The sequence below is a fragment of the Penaeus chinensis genome, chromosome 2 (genome assembly GCF_019202785.1).
Source record: "Penaeus chinensis breed Huanghai No. 1 chromosome 2, ASM1920278v2, whole genome shotgun sequence".
Classification (NCBI taxonomy): Eukaryota; Metazoa; Arthropoda; class Malacostraca; order Decapoda; family Penaeidae; genus Penaeus; species Penaeus chinensis.
The window spans coordinates 1,353,633-1,378,632 of record NC_061820.1 but is presented as its reverse complement, the minus strand read 5'-3'; the positions used below and the strand labels follow the sequence as shown (position 1 = coordinate 1,378,632).

The 25,000-nt window shown below is 47.1% G+C and overlaps 1 protein-coding gene across 2 annotated transcripts in view; it reads right to left on the bottom strand.

The window, feature by feature from the left end:
• The window catches only part of LOC125030123 (AKT-interacting protein-like), a 104,134-nt gene that overhangs the window by 25,544 nt on the left and 53,590 nt on the right, over positions 1 to 25,000 (bottom strand). Inside the window, exon 1 of one of the 2 annotated variants that reach the window (XM_047620276.1) lies at positions 12,255 to 12,305. The exons of the other annotated variant lie outside the window; for it this stretch is intronic. Within the exon in view, the coding sequence (XP_047476232.1) occupies positions 12,255 to 12,290 (36 nt within the window). The 5' untranslated portion in view covers positions 12,291 to 12,305. Of the gene's footprint in view, positions 1 to 12,254; positions 12,306 to 25,000 lie in introns of those variants that run through there. 2 annotated transcript variants of the gene reach the window in all.

Below are 25,000 nucleotides of genomic sequence, written 5' to 3'. Positions count from 1 at the left end.
CCTACGCATTTTTGAATGGGTTCCAATCCTACTTAAGACGAAAAAAAAAGAGAGAGACAGAAAGAGCGAGAGGGACAGAAATGAATAAAGATAGAGATAGAGATAGATAAAGAGAGATTGAGAAACGCAACATATATGAATAGTGCAAGCTAACAATCAGCGTGGTTTTGCAATGATCACCCCCTTATTAGGATGCAAGTGCAAATATCATTCAAGCGGACGCCCGGGGGGGGGGGGGTGAAGGGGGAGAGGGGGGAGGGGGAGGTGAAGGGGGAGAGGGGGTGAACGGGGGAGAGGGGAGAAGTGAAGGGGGGAGGGGGGAGGTGAAGAGGGAGGAGTGAGAGAAATGGGGAAAGAAGAGGGGAGAGTGACGGTGACGAGGGAGGGGAAGTGATGGGGAGAAAGGGGAGAAGTGGGGAGAGAAGAGGGGAATGTGAGGGTGAACGGGGAAGGTGAAGTGAATAGTGAAAGGGGGGTGGGGGATGTGACGGGGATAACGGGGAGAAGGGAGATAAAGAGAAGAAAGGTGAAAGAGGGAGGGGAAAGTGATGGGGAGAAAGGGAGTAGGGTAAAAGGGGGAGAGGAAGGTGATGGAGAGAAGGGGAGAAGGGGGTGATGAGGGTATGGGGGGGGGGGAGGAAGCCTAACTCTCCTGGCTTCACGACTCGACTGCAATCACCGACTTAGTTTATAAGAACTGTGAAAAAAATCCAGTCTATAGCCACGCGTTACAGACTGGATGTTACTTGGGTTCGACTTGGGACTTTGTATGATGGAGGGGAAGAAGGGAAGGAAACAGAGAGAAAATGACACAGGCATATATACATACATATCAATAAATATATACATACATACATACACACACAAACACACACAAATAGGACAGAGAAGAAAGATATAGAGATAGATAGGTAGACTGACAGATAGATAGATAGATAAATAGATAGATAGATAGATAGAAAGAGATGGGGGGAAAGAGGAGGAGAGAGGAGAGAGGAGAGAGAGAGAGAGTAAGAGAGAGAGAGAGTAAGAGAGAGAGAGAGTAAGAGAGAGAGAGAGTAAGAGAGAGAGAGAGAGAGAGAGAGAGAGAGAGAGAGAGAGAGAGAGAGAGAGAGAGAGAGAAGAGAAAGAGAAAGAGAAAGAGAGAGAGAGAGAGAGAGAGAGAGAGAGAGAGAGAGAGAGAGAGAGAGAGAGAGAGAGAGAGAGAGAGAGAGAGAGAGAGAGCGAGAGAGCGAGAGAGAGACTGAATCTGCCATGTCACCCGACATGAGTCATCCGGGACTCGAGCACAAGATGTCTAGCTCCTGACGCAGGTGGCGACGGATTGACGGAAAAATAGAAAGTGAGACAGACATGAAGAAAGAAAGACACAAAAGGAAAAAGAGATAGATTATAGATAGATAGAGAGAACAATGTCTTCCTGACTGATATATAATGCAGACGAGTTCCTTAGACTAATCCCTGGCTTTGGACGACAGGCAAATCTCCCTCAAAATATAACAAACTACTAGTACTAATGCTCCTGTTCCTGCTACTATTATTACTATTACTACTACTACTACTACTACTACTGATGATAATAATAATAATAATAATAATAATAATAACAATAATAATAATAATACTGCTCCTACTATTAACACTAATATTAATGATTATACAGACATACTGATAAAAATAATATATCAAATTAAAGCAAAAAAAAAAAATATATATATATATATATATATCCATGCATACATACATACATACATACAGACATATATATATATATGTATGTATATTATATATATTTGAAGGAACCGAATGAAAACGCCAGATATTTTCGTCATTCGTATTTACCACCATCACAATCACCACACTCATCCTATCACCACCATCATCACCACCAATTATCATCTTCCTTCCCATCATCACCAATCATGAACCATCATCATTCTCTTCACAATCATCACTCATCGCCACCATATCATTATTATCGACGACAGATGGCGGGGGCGATCAAGATGGTGATGATAGCGGTAGTGATGATAGTGATAATTAAGATGATACTGATGATGGTGAAGAGGAGGAGGAGGATAATAAAATCGCAGATGGTGATGAGGTTGACGAAGGTACAGGTAATAATAGACGCTACGAATTACAGCAAGCGAGGTGAGAGCCATATAACCACAACCGTGATGACAATGACAAAGAGGAGGAGGAAGAAGAAGAAGAAGAAGAAGAAGAAGAAGAAGAAGAAGAAGAAGAAGAAGAAGAAGAAGAAGAAGAAGAAGAAGAAGAAGAAGAAGAAGACGAAGAAGAAGACGAAGAAGAAGACGAAGAAGAAGAAGAAGAAGGAGGAGGAGGAGTTAGGAGAAGAAGGAGAAAGAAAAAAACGACGATAATAATAACACTACGATCACTTCGGAAAACGACAATGACGTAGTTGAAAGTATCAATGGAGATCGTGAACACAATAACCGAAAGGGAAGGCGGGCACGCGCATACCTGCCGAACCGCTGCTGCTGCTGCGCGGGGCTCCGGCGTCTCGGGTTCCACCATATCACGTGTTCATTGTTAGAGTCAAACGAGTTTCAAAGTACAACGCCGTACTGTTGGGGCCTAACGAGGCTGTCGACTTCTGTCTCGCTCTTTCTTTCTCTCTCTCGCTCTCGCTCTCACTCTCGCTCTCACTCTCGCTCTCGCTCTAGCTCTAGCTCTCGATCAAGCTCTCGCTCTAGTTCTATCTCTAGTTCTAGCTCTTGATTTAGCTCTAGCTCTCGCTCTAGCTCTCACCCTTAACATCATATCCATCTTTCTCCTTTCCCCTTTCCTATCTCCTCTTCCAATTCATCCAAATTCCCCTTTTCCTCACATCCCATCACCTATCTCTGTTAACCTACCCCTACTTTTCTCCCTCTCTTCACTCCTTCCCTTTCCTCTCTCTTTCTCTTCATTTATCGGTCATATATGCCATAATCCCAGGTGAATATGACCTATATCACTATATTTTGTCAAAATAATGTAACATCTATTTCTAAATATATCGCCCTTAGAAGTTGTTGGTTCTTTCAACACAATTATTCATTAACTGTAAATCTAAAGAATCATTTTAGCAAACTCTTCAACGCACATAAACAGCAGTATCATATTTTTTTGTTATTTTCATCTTTAAAAAAATATCTACATTCCGTTACGAATTATTAAGTGAAATGAAACGGCAATTCCTTTTATCCGAGGCAACTGGTGGCATATATATCTACTTCTTTAAAAATAAGAAAAAAAAAATCTAAAATAACCAATAACCAATGAAAAAGTCTGTTAACATGAATACTATGCAGTCCCCCCTTCTCTATAAACACCCTCATCATAGAAAACAAACCACACCGCAAACCACTCCGGGATAACTATTATATTTTGGCTTAGAAAACGGTACCTCCAATTTATCACAGAAAATGGGCTTTTACAGGTGTTCTCGGACGATCTCAAGTATTTTGATACTTGACTGCTTATAATCCGGGATAATAATACTAGAACAAAAAAGATCAAAGACATACAAAAAAGAACAACTTACACAAGAACAAATGAAGAACGAAACCAAGAACCTGACGTCACCACAACGAAGAACATATTGCAGCAATATGCAACGCATCAAATTGCACACGAACACAGTTACGGGAACGGACTGCGAGAACGTGAGACAGAGATGACCCTCGCCATTCCACGAGCATAAGTACCTTAACAGCTATCTAAGAAAAAAACGAATTATACGAAAAACGTTTCATAATAATACGACAAAAGATCAGACCATCCGCAAGAATTATCCGGAAGAGTCATCTGCGCGGGACGTAATTAACCGGCGCAGACCGACGCAAAGAAGCGTGCGCCTGGCCGCTTCATCCGGCCCAGCGACGAATTCTCGAGAAAGCTTCGGATAACTCTAGTAGTAATCAAGACAAACCAATGAATAGATACATAATGAATAGATAAACAGATAGAAAAATAATTAAATAAACCCACGAAAATAAAAATACATACAACTTAACAATTAAACAGACGAAAAACAAACAAAACACTAAAAACGATACACTTCAGCTCTACAAACGACAAAACGACCAAACGACACAGCTCGACCCAAACCCGAAACACACAACAAACAATAAATAAAAAAAAAAAAAACACGATAATACATCACGATAAAACCCCGGCTTCAACCTACAAACAACGCACAACAAACTACAAACAATCAACCAACACATTACCTCAACACCAGCTGCTCGCTAACGATAACCACCTCCTCACACTGATTACGTACCTGAAAGAAACGAAAATATACATTAGCATCATCGCTGCACGTGGCGGGAGGGGAGGGGGGGGGAGACTGAGGGGAGAGGGTTGGGGGGAGAGGGAGAGATGGAGTTAGAAGAGCGAGGGAACGAGGAAGACAGAAGGCGAGGATAAGTTAAGAATGAAAAAAATAAAGAAAGAGGAAATGTAAAACAAGAAGAAAAAAGAGGGAGACCTAGATCCAAAGGATATTAAAAATTATATAAAACACAAAAAAAAAATAAAAAAAATGGAGAGAGAGAGCGAGAGCGAGAGCGAGAGAGAGAGAGAGAGAGAGAGAGAGAGAGAGAGAGAGAGAGAGAGAGAGAGAGAGAGAGAGAGAGAGAGAGAGAGAGAGGGGAGGAGAGAGAGAGAGAGGGGGGGGAGGAGAGAGTGAGAGAGAAAGAGAGAGACAGAGAAAGAGAAAGAGATAAATACGACGCAAAAACGCAAAATACGCAAGAGCGGCGGGCGCGAACCGAGCGCGAAGGAGGCCCCAGGGAGGCGCGGGCGGCCGGGAAAGGGTTATCGGGCGGCGCGGGTGTCGGCCTGGATGCGCAGTCAAGGGCAGCCGCGCGCCACGCTCTGTGTCACGCACGTGGTTCCCGCTTATGAACTTCGGGAAAAACAAGTCTCCTCGTCCCCCTCCCCCTCCCCCGCTCCCCCCACCACCATCATCATTATCTTTATTATGACTCTCCTCCTCATCATCATAATAACATCATCATTATCATTACTTTGTATTCCGACCCCCCATCCGCTATCGTCATCATCTCTCTCATTATCACCATTTTCATAACCGTTACCATCATCATAATTAACATTATTATTATCATCATTACTTTGTCTCCCTACCCCCCATTCGCCACCGCCATCATCATCGTTATATATCCCCATTATCACCATCACTTTAGCATCATCTCCACGATAGTCATTCTCCTCCTCACTATCGTCTCCTTCACAGTTTTAAAATATAAATTATTCATATTCCACATCAACATCTCAGAATCGGAGAAATGAAAAAAATACCGCCTGATTATAACGATGTTTACTAATAATTGTAATTAACGATCATCACCGCCAGTATCAAACGTTGAAAACAATTCCAGACAGGATTTCGATTAACAAATCTCATTCATTACGTAACCTACAGACAGACAAACTCACACACAGACAAGCACGAGTGCATTAGTCAGCTGAGAGTAGGCCTATCAACCATTTGGAGGCCGCCTTCTCTCCCTCCATCATGTCGCCAAGAATAATCATAAAAGTTGATTAAAAAATAGAAAAAGGTGATGCTCAATAAAACGAGTTATTGACAATCTTAAGTAAAAGACTAAATACACTTAAAAACAAACACACATCAAACCTGGAACACACAAATGAACAAATAAGGAAACAGTCCTCTATAAATGCAGCTACAATAAAAAAAAAAAAAACAAAAAAAAAAAAACGAAGATTCCCTTCTTCCACTAACATACCCCCATCCCTCCGAGTACCCCCTCCCCCCACCTACACCTCCCTCTCCGCGCACCCCCCACCCCCACCCACTCCCTCCAATTACCCCCCACCCCACCGATAACCCATCTAGCAAGAAAGTGCTAACCGGAACCGTAACATATTTGGGAGTTTAGCAAAAAATTGCTCATCTGTCTACAATAACAATAACAACAGAGTTAAGTGCAGTTGATGAAGTACAGTGTTGCTAACAGTCAAAGGGGCAAAACTGGTGACAGTTATAATAATAATTGTGCTTAATTAAATACGGACAGCAATTATAGTAAAACCAATCAAGAGATAAATACCAACAGCGATGATAATGACGATAATAACAATAAAAATCCCAGCAGATACACAATACAAATAGCAACCATCATCAAAACAATTAAAACAACATTTCCCCCCCTTGTCCTTAGGCAAAAATAAACCTAAGAAGCCCAATTGACACTTTTTACACAAAAATCGAACAAGGACGGTAGAGAACATAATTTTCGTTCAACCGGCCACAGTAGGCAATACAACGCCAATGTTCTACTCGCGCATAATTATACTAGTGAATAATCCAGCAAATCATCTGGTAAATTAAAGGAAAAAAGATAGAAAATCTCGGGGTTAATGATCAGTTACCAATACCAGTCATAATGATCAGTTAATATCATCAATAATAATGCGCAATTAGCAATATCAGTCATAATGATCAGTTCATCTTGTGGGCTGATTATATGACATTCCATTTCCAAGAACAAAAGGAGAGAAAATGAAAACAAGCAAACCGACTCTACCATGATTCTTAAAAAAAACAAAAACAAAAACTGACAAATAAACATTACCATTAAATAAAAACAAGTTAACAAACACGTATATAGGGAAACAAATAAACAACGAAAAGTCAAAAGTCAAAAACAAAAGCACCAATAAACAAAAAGACAACCAAACAAGAAACAAAAATGAATAAAAAATATATAAAGCGCATCTCCCCTCCCCCCCCTTCCAAAAAAAAAAAAAAAATCAAAAGACACGTAAAAAAAAAAAAAAAAAAAAAAAAAAAAAAAAAAAGCATTGTTACAACCATACCTCCCCCCAAAACAAACAAACATACAAACAAATACAAAGCATCTTCCCCCCACACTTCCCCCCCTAAAAAGCAACAAAACAAACAAACAAGTAATAAAACAATCAAAATAATCTCCCCCCGCCGCCACCTCCTCCAACCGCCGAGGCGATCCATTCACCGTAAGAAATGTAAATCCAAGGCACTGGTATTTAATAGCAGGAAATGCCACGCATACTCCTGGGTGTCCGATAATGGCGCTAATATAAGGACGGGGACAGAAGAAAAAAGAAAAGAACATTAATAAGAAATTGAAGAAGAGTAGATGTGAAGGAGGTGGAGGAGGGGGGGAGGGGGGAGGAGGAGGAGGAGGAGGAGGAGGAGGAGGAGGAGGAGGAGGAGGAGGAGGAGGAGGAGGAGGAGGAGGAGGAGGAGGAGGAGGAGGAGGAGGAGGAGGAGGAGGAGGAGGAGGAGAGGAGTAGGAGGAGGAGAAGGAGAAGGAGGAGTAGGGAGGAGGAGGAGAGGAGAAGGAGAAGGAGAAGGAGCAGAGGAGGAGGAGGAGGAGGAGGAAAAGAAGAAAGAGGGGGAGGAAGAGGAGGAGGAGGAGGAGGAAAAGAAGAAAGAGGGGGAGGAGGAGGAGGAGGAGGAGGAGGAGGAGGAGGAGGAGGAGGAGGAGGAGGAGGAGGAGGAGGAGGAGGAGGAGGAGGAGGAGGAGGAAGAGGAAAATAAGAAAGAGGGGGAGAACGAAAAGAGAGAAGAAAATTTATTAAAAAAACGAGGACGTGAAAGACGAACAAGAGAAAGTTGAAAATAACAATAACAATAACAATAATAATAAAGTCCCTCCTCCAATTCTGTCTCTCTTCCCACGGCATTCAATGAATCGATTGGGAGACGAACCCGAGTCAAGAATAGCACTATAAAAGGCCATCTGGTCGTCATGTTCAATTATGCACTGGCGGCAGATTCGGAGAAGTAGGGCACAGTATACTTTTGCATATCCAATTTACACTTTAGTGGCTAATTCTGGAATGGAAAAAGTAAGTACACCCAAAAATACACACACACAACCGTTACACACACACACACACACACACACACACACACACACACACACACACACACGTTAGGTTCCCAGGTATAGGTCAAACACACTTATTAAACTTTTAACAATACAACAATTTGGTGTATAATATGGGCGGAGACACGCTCTGCATGTTACTAAGTGACAAGAGGTTATTTTTATAAAGTCATGTACATCCGATGCAAGATACAGCTACCATCGACATGCATCAACCATACATCTCCATCTACCATGCACCTACCATGTACCGTACACCAACTATGATGATACTTACATCTATGTTTCTCCTCCTATATACCATAAACCAATATCTACCTGTACCATACACTATATAACTATCAAATATACCCATTTGTCATACGCCTACCACGTAGCATATACCTCCATCTAATAAGCAATTACCAAGTACCATCTACCTGCACCTACCATACACCCACCATGTACCATGTAGCATTACAACACTCCTACCATTTGCAATATACCTGCATCTACCATACACTACAAACCTACCATGTACCATGTACCATATACCATATACCTGGATCTACCATGCACCCACCATGTACCATATACTTGCAACTACCATGCACACACCAAATACCAGCATCTACCAAACACAACCACACTTCAAGCAACACTGACTCTAAACAATGGGTGACATCTAGACAAAGGCAGCAGAGTGACGTAATCGTGACCCGAAGAGTGACTCACTGAGTGACCATAGAGCCTGAAAGACCTGACGAAGAGAGGAAGAGGCAGAGGGAGAGAGGGGGAGAGAGGGAGAGGGAGGGAGAGGGAGGGAGAGGGAGGGAGAGGGAGGGAGAGGGAGGGAGAGGGAGAGAGGGAGGGGGAAGGGGAAGGGGAAGAAAGAGAGAGAGAGAGAGAGAGAGAGAGAGAGAGAGAGAGAGAGAGAGAGAGAGAGAGAGAGAGAGAGAGAGAGAGAGAGAGAGAGAGAGAGAGAGGGAGGGAGAGGGGGAGAGGGGGAGAGAAAGAGGGAGAGGGAGAGGGAGAGGAGAGGAAGGGAGATAGGGAGGGAGGGAGAGGGAGAGGGGGAGAGAGAGAGAGAGAGAGAGAGAGAGAGAGAGAGAGAGAGAGAGAGAGAGAGAGAGAGAGAGAGAGAGAGAGAGAGAGAGAGCGAGAGAGAGAGAGAGAGGGGGGGAGGAAGGGAGGGAGGGGAGGGAGGGAGGGGAGGGAGGGAGGGAGGGAGGGAGGGAGGGAGGGAGGGAGGGAGGGAGAGAGAGAGAGAGAGAGAGGGGGAGGGAGGGAGGGAGGGAGGGAGGGAGGGAGGGAGGGAGGGAGGGAGGGAGAGGGAGGGAGGGAGGGAGGGAGGGAGGGAGGGAGGGGAGGGAGGGAGGGAGGGAGGGAGGGAGGGAGGGAGGGAGGGAGGGGAGGGAGGGAGAGAGAGAGAAGAGAAACACAAAGACAGAAAGATTTTTAAAAAATAAATAAATGGGCCTGTAGCTATCCGAACCAAAGGAGTCCACATGAACGGTCACAGCCAAAACAAATACCATTCACACCATCGCTTCTAAAGGTTGTTATTTCCGGGAAAACCCTGGACCGCCGCCTCGCTACGCCTCACGCCCATCTACCCACCTACACGCCCACACGCCCACACACTCACACTCATCCCAATAGACTCGTACATCCGGGAAATGAGTGTCGCATAAAAAAGGCTATCAAATCACTCGTGCATTAAGAGTTTCAGTTATCAAATCAATTGTATTTATTCAAAGAAAGGTTAGTCCATGTTTCCATTTTTATCATACGGCTGTTCCCAAATAATTCGGTCACTAACTGTTCATTTGCAATTGCCGTTATCATTATATAATAAAAAGAGCATTACCAAAGGAAGAAGCTGAATTCTCCAGTTATTTTTTCACACAATATTCTTTAATACTCCACTCCATAACACAAGGACAGAATTAAAAAGACGCAAAATATATATTTTTTATATGAGAGTAAATCATACAATTCCCATATCATAAAAATCACGACGCATTGAAAAAAAAAAAAAAAAAAAAACTCCAAACGCATCACGAACAAACGAAATCAACACTGAAAAAACGAGTGGCAAAACATGGCGCTGTCCCTAAGCTCATTAGGTACAGTTACAGCATACAATACGGTTCCGACCTCCTGCACCGCCTTTCTCTCTGGTAAGCTCCTACACCCTCCCCCTCCCCCCTCTCCCTCTCCCTCTCCCTCTCCCTTTCCCCCTCCCCCTTCCCCCTCCTCCTTTCCCCTTCCTCCTTCCCATTCCCTTCCCTTCCTCTTCCCCTAAGTCACATGACCAAAGTGACTGACCACCGTAAGTCTAATGCCTCTATTCCCACCCTCATTCCCCATCCCTATCCCCTCCTTCACTTCCGCAAGTTATTCCCCTTCTCCTTCCTCTTCCTTTCGAGAATTAACCTCACAGCCCTCTCCCTCCCCCCTCCCCCCATCCCCCTTCTTTCCTTTCATCGTACACTCTATTTGCTTCAAAACACAAAATCGAGCAGAGTTCTATCGACTAACTCCCACTACAAAAATCCCTTTCGGCCTAAATACATCCACCAAAAAAGTTCTGAATTCTGATATTCCCTATTACTTATCACCCCCCCCCCCCCCCCTCCGCTTACACATTTCCCTTAATCTCCCTCCTGCTCCTCAGTGCTCTTCATATCCAGTCGTGGCCATTCTACCTTCACCACCACCTCTACCTCTTTCCTATTCTTCTATTTCATCATCATCGTTCACCTCTTCCTTCTTCCTTATCATTGTCATCCTCCCCTTCTGTATTCTTCTTCTTCTTTCCCTCCTCCACTCCCATTCCTGACTCCACCTCCTCCTCTTCCTCCCCTTCTCTCCTTTCTCCATTTTCATCACTCTTTCCCCTCCTTCTACCTCCAACATCACCTCCACCACCACCGCACCCATCCTCCAACTTTATCTTCTTCTTCTTCTTCTTCTTCTTCTTCTTCTTCTTCTTCTTCTTCTTCTTCTTCTTCTTCTTCTTCTTCTTCTTCTTCTTCTTCTTCTTCTTCTTCTCTTTTTCTTTTCTCCTTCTTCTCCCCCCCCCCTTCCCCTACTCCCCCTCTACCTCCCAAATACCCGTTACTTGCAGGTGAGGCAGGTTACCTGGGCTCCCTAGGTAACGAGCGCTTCCGGCCACGTCCAAGACTGGCATCATTACTCAGGCGGACGTAACGGCGGCTACCTGACCCCTACACACTTCCCATCAACCCCCTCCCCCACCTCCACACTTCCCATCCCCCCCTTCCACCCGTTCTCTCCCATTCCCCCCTTCCCCTTCCCCACCCGCATGGCCCATCCTCCCCTACTTCCCCACCTTAGCCGCTTCCCCACTACCACAACTTCCCCCACCTTCCTGTCGCCCTCTCCCTCCTCCTTCTCCTCAACCTTTCCCTAAATGACTTTCCTTTCCCTCCTTCCCTTTTTTTTCAATTTATTCTCTTTTTCTTTTATTCTCCTCAATTATGATTGTTATTTTTCTCAGGAAATGATATTTGGGATATGCTCCGTATCCTTCTTCTGTTTCTTTTGTGTTTGTCTCTCTCTCTGTCTTTACTTGTCTGTCTGTCCCCCTGTCTATTAACTCACTCACTCACTCACTCACTCACTCACTCACTCACTCACTCACTCACTCTCTCACTCTCTCACTCTCTCACTCTCTCACTCTCTCACTCTCTCACTCTCTCACTCTCTCACTCACTCACTCACTCACTCACTCACTCACTCACTCACTCACTCTCTTCCTGTTTCCTGTCTATCATTTTCTTCATTTATTCCTTCATCTTTCTTTCCATCAAATTAATCAGGTATCAATGGCCTCCCTCCACATCTTTCTTTCTTCGCCTTCCCTCACTCCCTCTCTCGCACTTATCCTTCCTCCTGTTCCCCTCCCCCTCTCCTTCTCTCACTCCTCATTTCATTCTTCCCCCTTATCCCCTCTTCCTCCCTTACCCCTTCTCCAATCCCCTCCCATCCCCTACCGCTTCCTTCCATCCAGCCATTCCCCCTCCTTACCCTCTCCACCCCCTCTCCCTCCTTCCACCCCTCCACCTCCTCGCCCTAACCCACCTCCCACTCCTAAACCTCCCACTCCTAAACCTCCCTCTCCCTCCTTCCCTCGCCCTCTTCCTTCCTCCTCCTACTCTCTCCACCCTCTCCCTCTCCCTACCCCATCCATCCATCCCTCTCCCTCTCCCTCTCCCTCTCCCTCCCTCTCCCTCTCCCTCTCCCTCTCCCTCTCCCTCTCCCTCTCCCTCCCTCCCCTTCCCTCCCCACACTCATCAAAATACTCACCAGCACGTATCGGAACTGGAAGCGCGCCTCCAGCATCTTGATCTTGCGCTGCCCGTTCCCTATGGTGACGGTGCAGGGGGCGCGGGGGCCGAGGAGTGAGGGTGGGCGGGCGGGCGGCGGGCGTCCTGGAACGTCTCACCCTCTTCACGCCTCCGCGACGCGAGACTGCGGGCGCGATGTTCACCCTCTGGACTTCCCCCTCGCCCGAGGAGGAAGGAGAAAGAGGGGAGACGACGGGGGAGGGGAGGGGAAAGTCGAGAAGACGTGCGCTGGTTAGACGTCGTGATGCCTCGTCGGTGTCATGCTTTCTCTTCCTCTCTTTGTCTCTCCTTTATCTTCCGAGAAAATAAGGATGCGCAGGCCTAGATGAGCGGGCGAGAGGGCGAGAGAGCCGCCACTCGCGCTGCAGGTCGAACGAGGGGGAAGAGAGAGGGGAGAGAAGGAGAGGGAGAGAGAGAGGGGGGGAAAGGGGGCGCTCACAGTCCGTGTGGCATCTCTTGTTCTTACGGGTGATCGCGAGGGATCTTTCGACGCACGATCTTGCTGTTTCACTACGCCACTTACACTGTGTTAAGACGCAGGACAAGAGGATTACCTTCCTGACAAGACAAGGGAACAGCAAAAAATAAATAATACATAATGCACGATAAAACAAAGCAAAAAAAATCATACAGGTCCCACTCCCCTCTCTACCCCCTTACCCCCTCCCTTCCCTCGTCCATAATCTCAGCGACAATAATGGAATAGCAACTACAGCATCGCCAAAATAAACCCCAGTTAAAACAAAACAAAAAAAAACAAAAAAAACAAAAACAAATCGAGGAAGAATCAATCTATCAGTCAGCACCCCCCCCCCCCCACCTTTAATTAAAAAGTAACACACGAAAATATTTACCACGACTGCACGCCCTTCGCTACGCATAAAACCCAATCTCTTCTACTGTCCTTTGTCACTCAAAAAAAAAAGAAAAAAAAAAATCCTTTCCTATCCTATGTCATGTCCTTCGCCTGGCGCTTCCGTCCGTCGTGCTACACTAACGATAGCGTGAAAAAATATGCATGTGCACTTTATGAAAATATTTTCGTTCCTTTTGTCAACGTGGAAAAAAATGTTCATCGTCAAAAAAGATATGATAGAAGGTAATAAAAAAGAATAACAAAAAAATACATGCCACGGAAAAAAAAATGTCTACTACTGGTAAGTCGACATGAGTTGTGAGATTCACTGTGACTCATCCGAGCTAATAACGCTGTCCTTTTTCGCAGCAGTGAAATATACTATAATTACTACTTTCTTCCTCATCATAAATCACAAAATAATACGATTTTCATCATCGGTCCGAGGTCATTATCTGAATCAAAACAAACGATTCAAAAAGAAAAAAAATATTTAAACCTCCAAAATAAATACCCCCCCCCCCCCAAAAAAAAAAAAAAAAAAAAAAAAAAAAAAAAAGTAATTAAAATCGCCAAAATAAACCTTACACAAACAAAACAAAAAAAAAAACACGGGAGCGGGAGCGGCTGCAGCGACGGAAGGTAGAGGAGGAGAGGACGAGAGGAGAGGGGGGGGGGGATAAGACGATAAGGGTAGATCGGGTGGGGAGAGGGAGAGGAGAAAGGGAGAGGAGAGAAGGAAAGGAGGAGAGAAGGAGAGAAGAAGTTTAGTTTTGATTCCATTTGTAACAATGGATATTCTTGGTGTGACATACTGTCTGTTTCATTTTGCTTCTAAGAAGAGGAGGAGAGAAGAAGAGGAGGAGAGAAGGAGAGGAGGAGGAGAGAAGGAGAGAAGAAGAGGAGGAGAGAAGGAGAGGAGGAGGAGAGAAGGAGAGAAGGAGAGAAGAAGAGGAGGAGAGAAGGAGAGGAGGAGGAGAGAAGGAGAGAAGGAGAGGAGGAGGAGAGAAGGAGAGGAGGAGGAGAGAAGGAGAGAAGAAGAGGAGGAGAGAAGAAAAGGAGAAGAGGAGGAGGAGAGAAGGAAAGGGGGGGAAGAGGAGGGGAAGAGGAGGAGAGAAGGAGAAAAGAGGATAAGAAAAGAGCGGATGGGGAGAGGGAAAAAGGAAAAAAGAGAAACGGAGAGAGGCAGAGGGAGAGGAGAAAGAAGAGAGGGTGAGAGGAGATGAGAGGAGGGAGGTGGAGGGGGATAAATAGAAAGAGAGAAAGAGAGAAGGAGAGGAAGAGAAGGGGGAAAAAATGAGACGAGAAGAGAAGGAGAAGCAGGAAAGAAGACGACAAGAACAGAAAGAGGGGAGATGAGAAAGTGAGAGGAGAAGAAGAGAGAGAAAACAAGAGTGCGAGGTGAAGCTTGACTAGTTGCAGAAGTTGCAAGGATGGATATATTGCGTTACCCCCGAGTTGGGAAGCAGTGCAAGAGACAGGAATCGCAAACTGCAAGACCGATTGCTCACCAACTAAGGGACCAATCACTCGTAAACCGCACGATAAATAAATCTCACACTGGAACACAACTAACTCGGAAAGTGTCAACAAACCGCTTGCAAACCGGAAAATCAAACCCTCGCGAAGTCACGCTCGCGAACAACACAAGAAAAACCACCTTGAGCTGCGGATTAGCCAGTCGCAAATCTACGCGAATCGAATTTTGCAATGCCACCCTCACCCCCCCCCACTCCCCCCCCCCCTTCCACCAGCTGCTCCGACTCCCCCCCCCCATTCACCTTACGAAACGAGCAGCCCCGATCTCCTAAACCAATCTTGAAATCCAGTCCTCTAAACCAAGCTCTTTATCAAACCACTGAACCCAATCATAAAATCCAATCTCCAAACCCAATCTTGAAACTTCTTATCCAATCACCTGACCCAATCGTATAATCCAATCTCCTTAGCCAACCATAAGCTCTTTCGGACTGGGTGTTCCTCAACGCGCCGACGTCGGGTAACGGTCGGTCTCCACGTCGCCCGCTCGTCGGTACTCGCTGCTCGTCGGGAGTCGGGGCCCGGCCGAAAACAGCTGCTGTCTCGAGACTCGGGTGCCGGAAGTGACGCCCGGGGAACGGAACGGAGCGGGAAGGAGCGAAGGGAGGAAGTGGGGAGGAGAGAGGAATTGGGAAGAGGGAGTGAAGGGAAGAGTGGAAGGAAGAGGAAGTGGGGAGGAGGGGAAGGGAGAGGAAGGGGGAGAGGAAAAGGAAGATTGGAAGACGGAGGAAGTGGGGAGGACGGGAGAGAAGCGGGGAGGGGGGGGGAGAGGAGAAGAAGCGGGGAGAAGGGGAAGAGAGGGAAAGCGGGAAGACAATGAATATGAGAATGAGTGTAAAGGTTAGAATGAGGATGAGAATGAGTGTGATGACGATAACAGGACCAGATAGAGATAATGAGAATAAGAATATGAATTAGCATATAGAAGAAATAGATTACGAAAACGACGAGGATGAAGACGAGGACTGAAAGGATGAAAGGACGAAAGGACGAAGGTGAAACCGGTGTTCGGGACAGCGCGACCGACATGCTCCCCTCTCCCCCCACCCCCAACACCACCACCTCGCTCGTCATGCTACACTTCTCGGCTCGTTCCTCTCCTCCTCCCGCAGGTGCCCTCCCTCTCCTCCAGCCCTCCTTCTGCGCCAGGCGTCCTTGTCACTCTCACCTCGCCGCCTCCCCCGTCTGAGACCTCGGGGAAAATCGATGTTTCGCTGCATTTTGCGGCTATTTTCTCCCGGCATTTTTATCCTTGATTTTTTAAAAGGCGAAAGCAAATGCTAATACTGCAATGCGACAGACTCTGTGTGTGTGTGTGTGTGTGTGTGTGTGTGTGTGTGTGTGTGTGTGTGTGTGTGTGTGTGTGTGTGTGTGTGTGTGTGTGTGTGTGTGAGTGAGTGAGTGAGTGAGTGAGTGAGTGAGTGAGTGAGTGAGTGAGTGAGTGAGTGAGTGAGTGAGTGAGTGAGTGAGTGAGTGAGTGAGTAAGAGAGAGAGAGAGAGAGAGAGAGAGAGAGAGAGAGAGAGAGAGAGAGAGAGAGAGAGAGAGAGAGAGAGAGAGAGAGAGAGAGAGAGAGAGAGAGAGAGTGAGAGAGAGTGAGAGAGAGTGAGAGAGAGAGAGAGAGAGAATTTCGATCTGAGAGAGAGAATTTCGATCTGTTTGTCGTCCAGTGGACGACAAACAATTTTACAGAGAAGTACCAAAGGTGCATGACCGTGTCTCGCAAGGCACGTTGTGAACTCTATCTACACACATATTTATATGAGAGAGAGAGGGAAAAAGAATGAGAAAGAGCGGGGGGGGGGGGGGGAGAAAGAGGTGGAGAGGGAAAATGAAAGAGAAAGAGAGAGAAGGGAAAAAGAAAGAGAAAGAGAGAGAGAGAAGATAAAGAGAGACGGAGCTAGAGAGAACAGGAGATAGATAAAGAGAGAGTAAGAGTAACTCCACCAAACTGCCTTACGCCACCTCTCCACCTCCTCTCCCCCCTTCCCCCTTCCCCCTTTCACCACACGCTACCCCTCCCTCCATCTACCCCCCCTCCCCCCAGCATACGCACAAACACCTGACGCCCACGATTTCCTCGCTCGCGCGCCGTGGCCACTCCCGACCCATACGCACCGTAACGCAAGCGCGGACTGGAAAGCCTCCTTTAAACCTCGCGAGCTGTGTCTCCTTGGCCCGCTTATTTCTGCGTCATTTTATAAGTATATTTCTGTCTGAAGTGTATGCGTAAAAGTGCATAACGCTGTCGTGTTTCTTTTCAATGCTCTTGCTCTGAATATTGACAAGCATGCTCGCATGTAATGTACGTAATGTATGTAATATATGTAATGTATGTATGTGTGTATGTATGTATGTGTGTGTGTGTGTGTCTCTCTCTCTCTCTGTGTGTGTGTGTGTGTGTGTGTGTGTGTGTGTGTGTGTGTGTGTGTGTGTGTGTGTGTGTGTGTGTGTGTGTGTGTGTGTGTGTGTGTGTGTGTGTCTGTGTGTGAGTGTGTGTGTGTGTGCGCTTGCTCGCGCGCACATGCACGCATGTATTTATGTGGAAATGCATGAAAGTGTTTACGTGTATGTACGTATGTGTGGATGAATGTCCTTGTCTTACACATTCACTCGCCATTTCCCTTCAGCTCCCTTCTCCCTCCCTCATATTCCATATATTTCTGCTTGAGTGTACGCTGTCTACTCATTTCACTCTGAACGTATGTTCGTATTTGCAAGTAGAACAACAAAGGGAAGTACAGGAAAACACACGAATATGCCGAAGGCCTTCATCGGGGCATATCCTGATACTTGCAATTTGTTCGACATGAATTCTACACGCATGTTCGTATGTGTATTGTAGGCTATCCCCTTTCCTCCCAACCTTCCCTACCCTCTTTCGCGTCCCGCCCTAAAAGGAAAAGGTTCCTGCCGAGCGCCCATCCATCAGCTGCAGTTCCCGAAGGGCGCCACTCACGGCACGCGGAGTTTTGCACACGGCACCACGTCCATGCCTCGTCGTCGGCCGTGTGCAAACCCTTCACTCTCACAAACACAAATACGGTAACATGTGTACAAAGATAAATAGGAAATAGCAACGGTAATAATTTCATTTTCATTGCGATTTTTACCTTCAATCTCACACCCTACCTTTAATAAGAACTATTGGCGCTTCGCAAGTTAGAAACTTCATGCATTACCATCACAATTATAACTTAGGCGCAATTCACTTATTACTACTATAATTTAGGCCTATTTGACGTGTTTTTAGACCTACACTACATCACACACTTGCCCCTGACCACACAAGCCTCATAACGTAAACAAACCACGGCATTCCTTGTAGCATGGGATTCCCGGTTCACACACACACTCCTCGCAAAACGTCAACAAGTTCGAAACGAGCGACACCAAAACGCCCGGTGAATTTCGAGACTAATGAGCCAGTTCCGTGCGGCACCGTCGATAACACTGCTCCACGGGTGCCATTAGGGAGTCCATTCAAGTGCCATGTAGAGGCGACGCGTCTCACTCTGAGGCACCGGAATAGTGTTAAGTGCCTTGCCTTCAGGGAAGTGTAAAACACATTTCAGCGGATTTTCTTTCAACCGTAAAAAAGAGAAGGAAAAAAATGCAATATACACCGCCATTTATCACAACTTTCTTTTACTTTTTCATTTTTATGTAGTGAGTTGGAGTTCAGCTTTCGTATGGGGAAGGATGGGGGGAGGATGGGGGGAGGGGGAGGGGGAGGGGAAGGGGGAGGGGAAGGGGAAAGAGAAGGGGAAGGGGAAGGGGAAGGGGAAGGGGAAGGAGAAGGGGAAGGGGAAGGAGAAAGAGAGGGGAAGAGGAAGGGGAAGGGGAAGGGGAAGGGGAAGGGGAAGGGGAAGGGGAAGGGGAAGAGGTAGGGGAAGAGGTAGGGGAAGGGGAGAGGAAGAGGCAGGGGGAGGGGAGAGTGGAGGAGAAGGGGAGGGTCATGAGGAGGCGGAGTGGAAGGATAATGTGGAGGGGGTAAAGAAGGTGGAGAGGAAGCGCAGGGGGAAATGAAGGAAAAGCGAGACGAAGGGAATGGGGAAGGAGAATGGGGAAGAGGCAAGGGGGAGGGGGAATGGGGAATGGGGAGTGGGGAAGAGGAAAGAGGGGTGGGGAGTGAGGAGGTGGAAGGGGGAGTGAGGGGTGATTTCCACGTGTCATTCTCGTACCTTCACTGCAGGTCTTACTCTCGCTCTCCACCCCCCCCCCCCCAGCACACATCGGCCTGAAGTAAAAGTTGCGTGAGTGAGCCGTGACGAAAGCACCAACTCTCTTCTTTCTTTTCTCTCTTAGTTTTCGTTCTCTCTCCCCCTTTCTCTTCTCTCTTGGTCTCTATGTATGTACACACGTGTGTGTGTGTGTGTGTGTGTGTGTGTGTGTGTGTGTGTGTGTGTGTGTGTGTGTGTGTGTGTGTGTGTGTGTGTGTGTGTGTGTGTGTGTGTGCGTGCGTGCGTGCGTGCGTGCGTGCGTGCGTGCGTGCGTGCGTGCGTGCGTGCGTGTGTGTGTTTTTGTGTGTGCGCTTGCTCGCGCGCATCTGCACGCATGTATTTATGTGAAAATGCATGAAAGTGTTTGCGTGAGCGTGCAAGCGTATGCATACAGTATGCATCTGTTTATCCACGCCAGGTTCCTCCACACCCAAGCCCTCCTGCTATTCCTTGGGCACAGGAAGTGTAAACGAACTGCAGACCCCAAAGGGACGCATCCCCAGAGCCCCCCCCCCCCCCCCCCCCTTCCCCTTCCCCAGCCGCGCCCGAAATCACCGACCAAGAAGCAGCTGGAGCGAGCGCGCCGGCCCTTGAACTCGTCTCGCCTCCTTGACACGCGCGCTGTCGCCTCCCACCTCCCAGCGGCGCAAACTCTTGAAACCAATTGATTGAAATCGTGCACGAGTGAAAGTCTTAACCGCAGTTGAGGTAAAAATGCAAGAAATCAAAATAAAAAAATTGTCTTACAATCATTATAATCTAGCAGGCAATTTAGATTCCAACATTTCTATTTACAACGCAGCAGCTGGTAATTCTGAATTCCTCTTTTTTGTAATAAAAACGAACACCAGATCAGCTGGAAGTTTACAGGAAGTTTCGGACAAACGACGCTACTTTCCAGACCTAGAATTTCGTGAAAGGATAATCAGCGCGCGGCGATTTTCACGGACCTCCACTTGGTATTATCAACACGAACCCAAAGCAGAATCTTGCGGTAACTTCAACAGTACCCCGAGAACGTATCCAAGGCGTCCCCCGAGCAAGCGTCATCCAAGGCCAAAGCAGTATAAGCCTCATTCAAAAAAACGAAGCCACACTTGCAATGCAGCAGGGGAGTCCCCGGCGAGGGGAAAAAAAACATAAACCCAATCGCAGAAAAAAACAAAACAAACCATTCTAACTCGACGACGAAATTTAATAACTAGGTTAAACAGCTGACATCGAACAACACCCTCTACTACCATGCCCTCCCCCTCCCACCCAACCACTCTATCCCACCCAACCCCACCCTGTCCAGGTAACATGTCACACCTGGAGAGACTGGTTACGTAACTTCTGGAGACAACGGCGTAATAGGGCACTGCGGCTCGAACCGGTTGCAGGACAGCGGGGGGAAAGGGAAAGGGGAGAGGGGAGGAAGGGAAACGGGAGCGAAGAGGGGAGGGAGAGCGAAGGAAGGGAAACGGGAGCGAAGAGGGGAGGGAGAGCGAAGGAAGGGAAGCGGGAGGGGAGAGGGGAGGGAGGGGAAAGGGAGAGGAGAGGAGATGGGGGAAAGGGAGAAAGGGAGAGGAGAGGAGAGGGGGAAAGGGAGAGGAAGAGGGGAGGAGGGAAAAGGGAGAGGGGAGGGAGGGGAAGGGGAGAGAAGGAATGAAAGGTAGAAAGAGGCGGAGAAGAGAGGAAGAGGGAAGGAGGTATGGAGGGAAGAGAGAGGAGGAGAGACAAAAGAGGGATGAAGATAAAAGTGAGACAGGGGAGAGAAGAGAGAAGGACGGGACCAGGGGAGAAGAAGGAGAGAGAGACAGAGGAGAGAGGAAGACGAACAGAGGGAAGAGGAGAAGGACGGAAGAAAGAGAGATGCGGAGAGGAGAGGAGAATCGATGGAGGGATGGGAGATAAAGAGGAAAGAGAGAACAACAGAAGTGGAAGAGGGTGATGGAGGGAGAGGAACGAAAGGGAAGAGAAAGAGGAAGAGAGAGGAGGGGTGCGAACCGAGGGGACGGCAAGAGGCGAAAACGAAGAGAAGGGGCCCTCGTGTCTCTGCCAGGTGCGTGCGCGGCGTAAACACTGTGCGTCCGTGCGTGTGCTTGGACTTAAACACCCAAGGAAAACGGATACGTAACCATGGGCGTGTAGTTTATTTCCTTTATATAATACACAGAAATACTGTCCTCAGAGTATTTCTTTTTATATGCTAACCCTCTTTCGGAGACGTAAGAACACTAATCTGAAGACATTTTCCGCCTCTCTTTTTCAACATATCAATAACCAAGGTGATTTTTCCTGTGAGGTTTCTTTCCTTTTGACACGCGAATGCATATACACAGACATTCTTTAACATGTGCAAATGAAAACACACACACACACACACACACGCACACATTCTCTGTCTCTTTCTACCCCTCCCTCCCTCCCTTTCTCTCTCTCTCTCTCCCCTCCCTCCCTCTCTCCCCCTCCCATTCCCTCCCTCCCTCCCTCCCTCCCTCCCTCCCTCCCTCCCTCCCTCCCTCTCTCCCTTCCCTCCCTCTCCCCCTTCCCTCCCTCTCTCCCCCTCCCATTCCCTCCCTCTCTCCCCCTCCCATTCCCTCCCTCTCTCCCCCTCCCATTCCCTCCCTCTCTCCCCCTCCCCTCCTCCCTCCCTCCCTCCCTCTCTCCCCCTCCCATTCCCTCCCCTCTCTCCCCCTCCCATTCCCTCCCTCTCTCCCCCTCCCATTCCCTCCCTCTCTCCCCCTCCCCTCCCTCCCTCCCTCCCTCCCTCTCTCCCCCTCCCATTCCCTCCCTCTCTCTCCCTCCCCTCCCTCCCTCCCTCCCTCCCTCTCTCCCCCTCCCATTCCCTCCCTCTCTCCCCCTCCCATTCCCTCCCTCTCTCCCCCTCCCATTCCCTCCCTCTCTCCCCCTCCCATTCCCTCCCTCTCTCCCCCTCCCATTCCCTCCCTCTCTCCCCCTCCCCTCCCCTCCCTCCCTCCCTCCCCCTCCCTCCCCTCCCCTCCCCTCCCCTCCCACTAAACTGCAATTAGGAGCGGCGGCCGAGCGCACACCACCAAGTCCCCTCCGCGAGTAGCTCCTCTTACCCTCCCGGCCTTCCCAAGATTACAGGCCGCCCTCTCTGCGCCTCGCCCTCCTGCGCCCTGCCACGTGCTCCTCATCCAGGCCAAATATGGGGGCTTAAAGTATCGTTTTTGATAGTCATAATAATAATAATAATAATAATAATAATAATAATAATAATAATAATGATAATGATAATGATAATGATAATGATAATGATAATGATAATGATAATGATAATGATAATGATAATGATAATGATAATAGTAATAGTAATAGTAATAGTAATAGTAATAGTAATAGTAATAATAATAATAATAATAATAATAATAATAATAATAACAATAACAATAACAATAACAATAACAATAACAATAACAATAACAATAACAATAACAATAACAATAATAATAATAATATTAATAATAATAACAATAATAATAACAATAATAATAACAATAATAATAATAATAATTACACTTTTAACAATAATGATAATAACAATGATAATAATAATAACAAACAATAATAAAAACAAAAATAAAATAATAAAAACAAAAACAAATAAGTGTGCCTGATGTAACGAAGGTGTCAACCCCCCCCCCCCCCCCATATGGAAATAAAATCACCTGTTCTCCACCAAAACACTGATGACATAACATCCTCTTCTCCATCCAAAACATTCTGCAAGCCGTGCAAATGCAAGATGAATCTCCCTCTTTAAGGTACCCTGTCTTTAAAAAATCTAGGCCCAAAAATGATATTCAAAGTTATTTTTCATCCAGTGGCGTGCTATTACGAAAATTACTCTATCCCCCCATAAAAAAAAACAATTCAAAATACCAACCATCTCTCATCCCCCCCCCCCAAAAAAAAAAAAAAAAAAAAAAAAAACAATCTGTCACGAGAAATATAATTAAAAACAATCTATACATTATTTCCTACTTCACCCAATCTCCTTATTATCTCTCTTCATCTCCTTCCTTCTCCCTCAACTGCCCTCTTTACACACACACACACCTCCTTCCTCTCCCCCTCCCCCACCCCCCTCCTGCATCCCTCCATCCTCGGAAAGAGAATTCCAACACACATTTCTTTTTTAATATTTCATTCCTTATTTATCTTTGCTGCTTCGAGGCAAAACGCAAAGGCTCTTTCTTCAAGCCGCTGACTTGAGACTCCGTCTGATCGAGTGACTGAAAGTCTCGTTTCTACTTGCAAAATCGAGAAAAAAAAACATAAATAATAACAGTAATAATAATAATAATAATAATAATAATAATAATAATAATAATAATAATAATAATAATAATAAATAGCAAAATAAAAATAAATAAAATAATTAATTAACCAATATTTTTAAAAAATAAATAGAATAATTCATTAACTAATATTTCAAAAAAGAAAGAACTTAGGGAAATTAAATCAAAATAAAACTTAACCCAACATGCAACACGCGAGGTGCGGCCTTCGACACATAGACACACATAATCAGGCTAAATAACCCACATAGAGACCAGAGCGGACTTCCCGTCATTTATCCTGCGAAACGCCGCATAACAAGGCATCATAAAGGACGGCATGGAAAGGGGGTGAGTGATGCGTGACGGGAGGGAGGGGGGGGGGGTGAGAGTGAGGGGGAGATGAGGAGGGGGTAATAGAGAAGGGGGTGAAGGAGGTAGTGAGGAGGAGTGAGGGAGGCAATGGGGAGAGGAGAGGAGAGGGGAGTGACGGGGAAGGGCAAGGCGAGGACCAGCGAGTGGTGAGGGGAGGAATGAGGGAGGCACTGGGAAAGGCAGAGAGAGGCAATAGGAATGGATACGAGAGATAACAAGGGGAAAGGGGTGGTGGAAACTAATGGAGAGGACAGATAAGAGATAATGAGGAAGGAGAAGGAGATAACAAGGAGGGGCGATGGGGCGCACGTGCCACCACCCCAGCAAGGTCGTCGCGGTCTCAGCCTCTTCCAACGACTGCCACCACCAACGCTGCCAACGTCCCTCGTCTCCCTGGCGCAAGGAAGGCAGCGTTGGTGGCACTGCTGCTTGCCTCCCACACGCCCTACTCGCTCGCCCGCAACAGTCACGCCCGCGCGCGCCCGCCGCTCCCTCGCTCCCAAGTACGCTTGACGCAGCTCCGATTCCCAAGCGCGGACGGACACTTCTCGCCCATTCGTCGGCCATTTAGGATTCGGGAATCGAAACTAATGTCGTCCGCTGTCTTGGATCTTTCGCCGTCTTCCCATTCCTCGGCCATGACGACGTGTACCGGCACACTTCCCAGGTACCTACGTCGATTACGTCATCGTCACTAATCATCATCACCATCACCATTCTCTTCAGCATCCCCGCCACCAATTTCTTCATCATTACCATCCCGATCATCACCACAATCACCATCGCTATCACCACCAACACCACCATCATCACCTTCACCATCAACACCGCCATCACTATTATCATCCTCATCATCACCACCATTGTCTCTCCGTCAGCCTCATTACTGTCGGAGTTCCCTTCACACTTCGTGTTGCTTTGATAACACCTTTAATGCAACTTCTTAAGCATTTTTAGTATTGCTGATCTTATTACAAACGGAGTGGAAGTAATACAAGGAGGAAGAGAGGGAGGGAGGAAGGGAGGAAGGGAAGGACTAAGGGAGGGAGGGAGGGAACATTCTCTACACAACGAAGGAAATATAAAAAAAAAATAAAAAAAAAATGAAGTCCCCCGAAACACGGTTTTATCCCCCCCCCCCCCTCCCCCGTGTCCTTGCGGGCTCGATGGTTCTGGTTCCCCCGCGGCCGCCCATCGCCGAACGGCCTTCGCGTGGCTCTCTGCGGCTCCCCTCGCCCCCTCCCCACCCCCGCCGGCTTCCCGCGGTCCCCTCACCCACGTCCTGTGCGCCTGCCATGACACGGCTCTCACAGAAACGTTTCCCCGGGCTCATGAAACACGTGGCAGGTGTGCGGACGAAGGCAGGAGGGAGAGAGAGATGGAGAGGGAAGGGGAGAGGGAGAGAGGTGGTGAGAGGGAAGGTGAGGA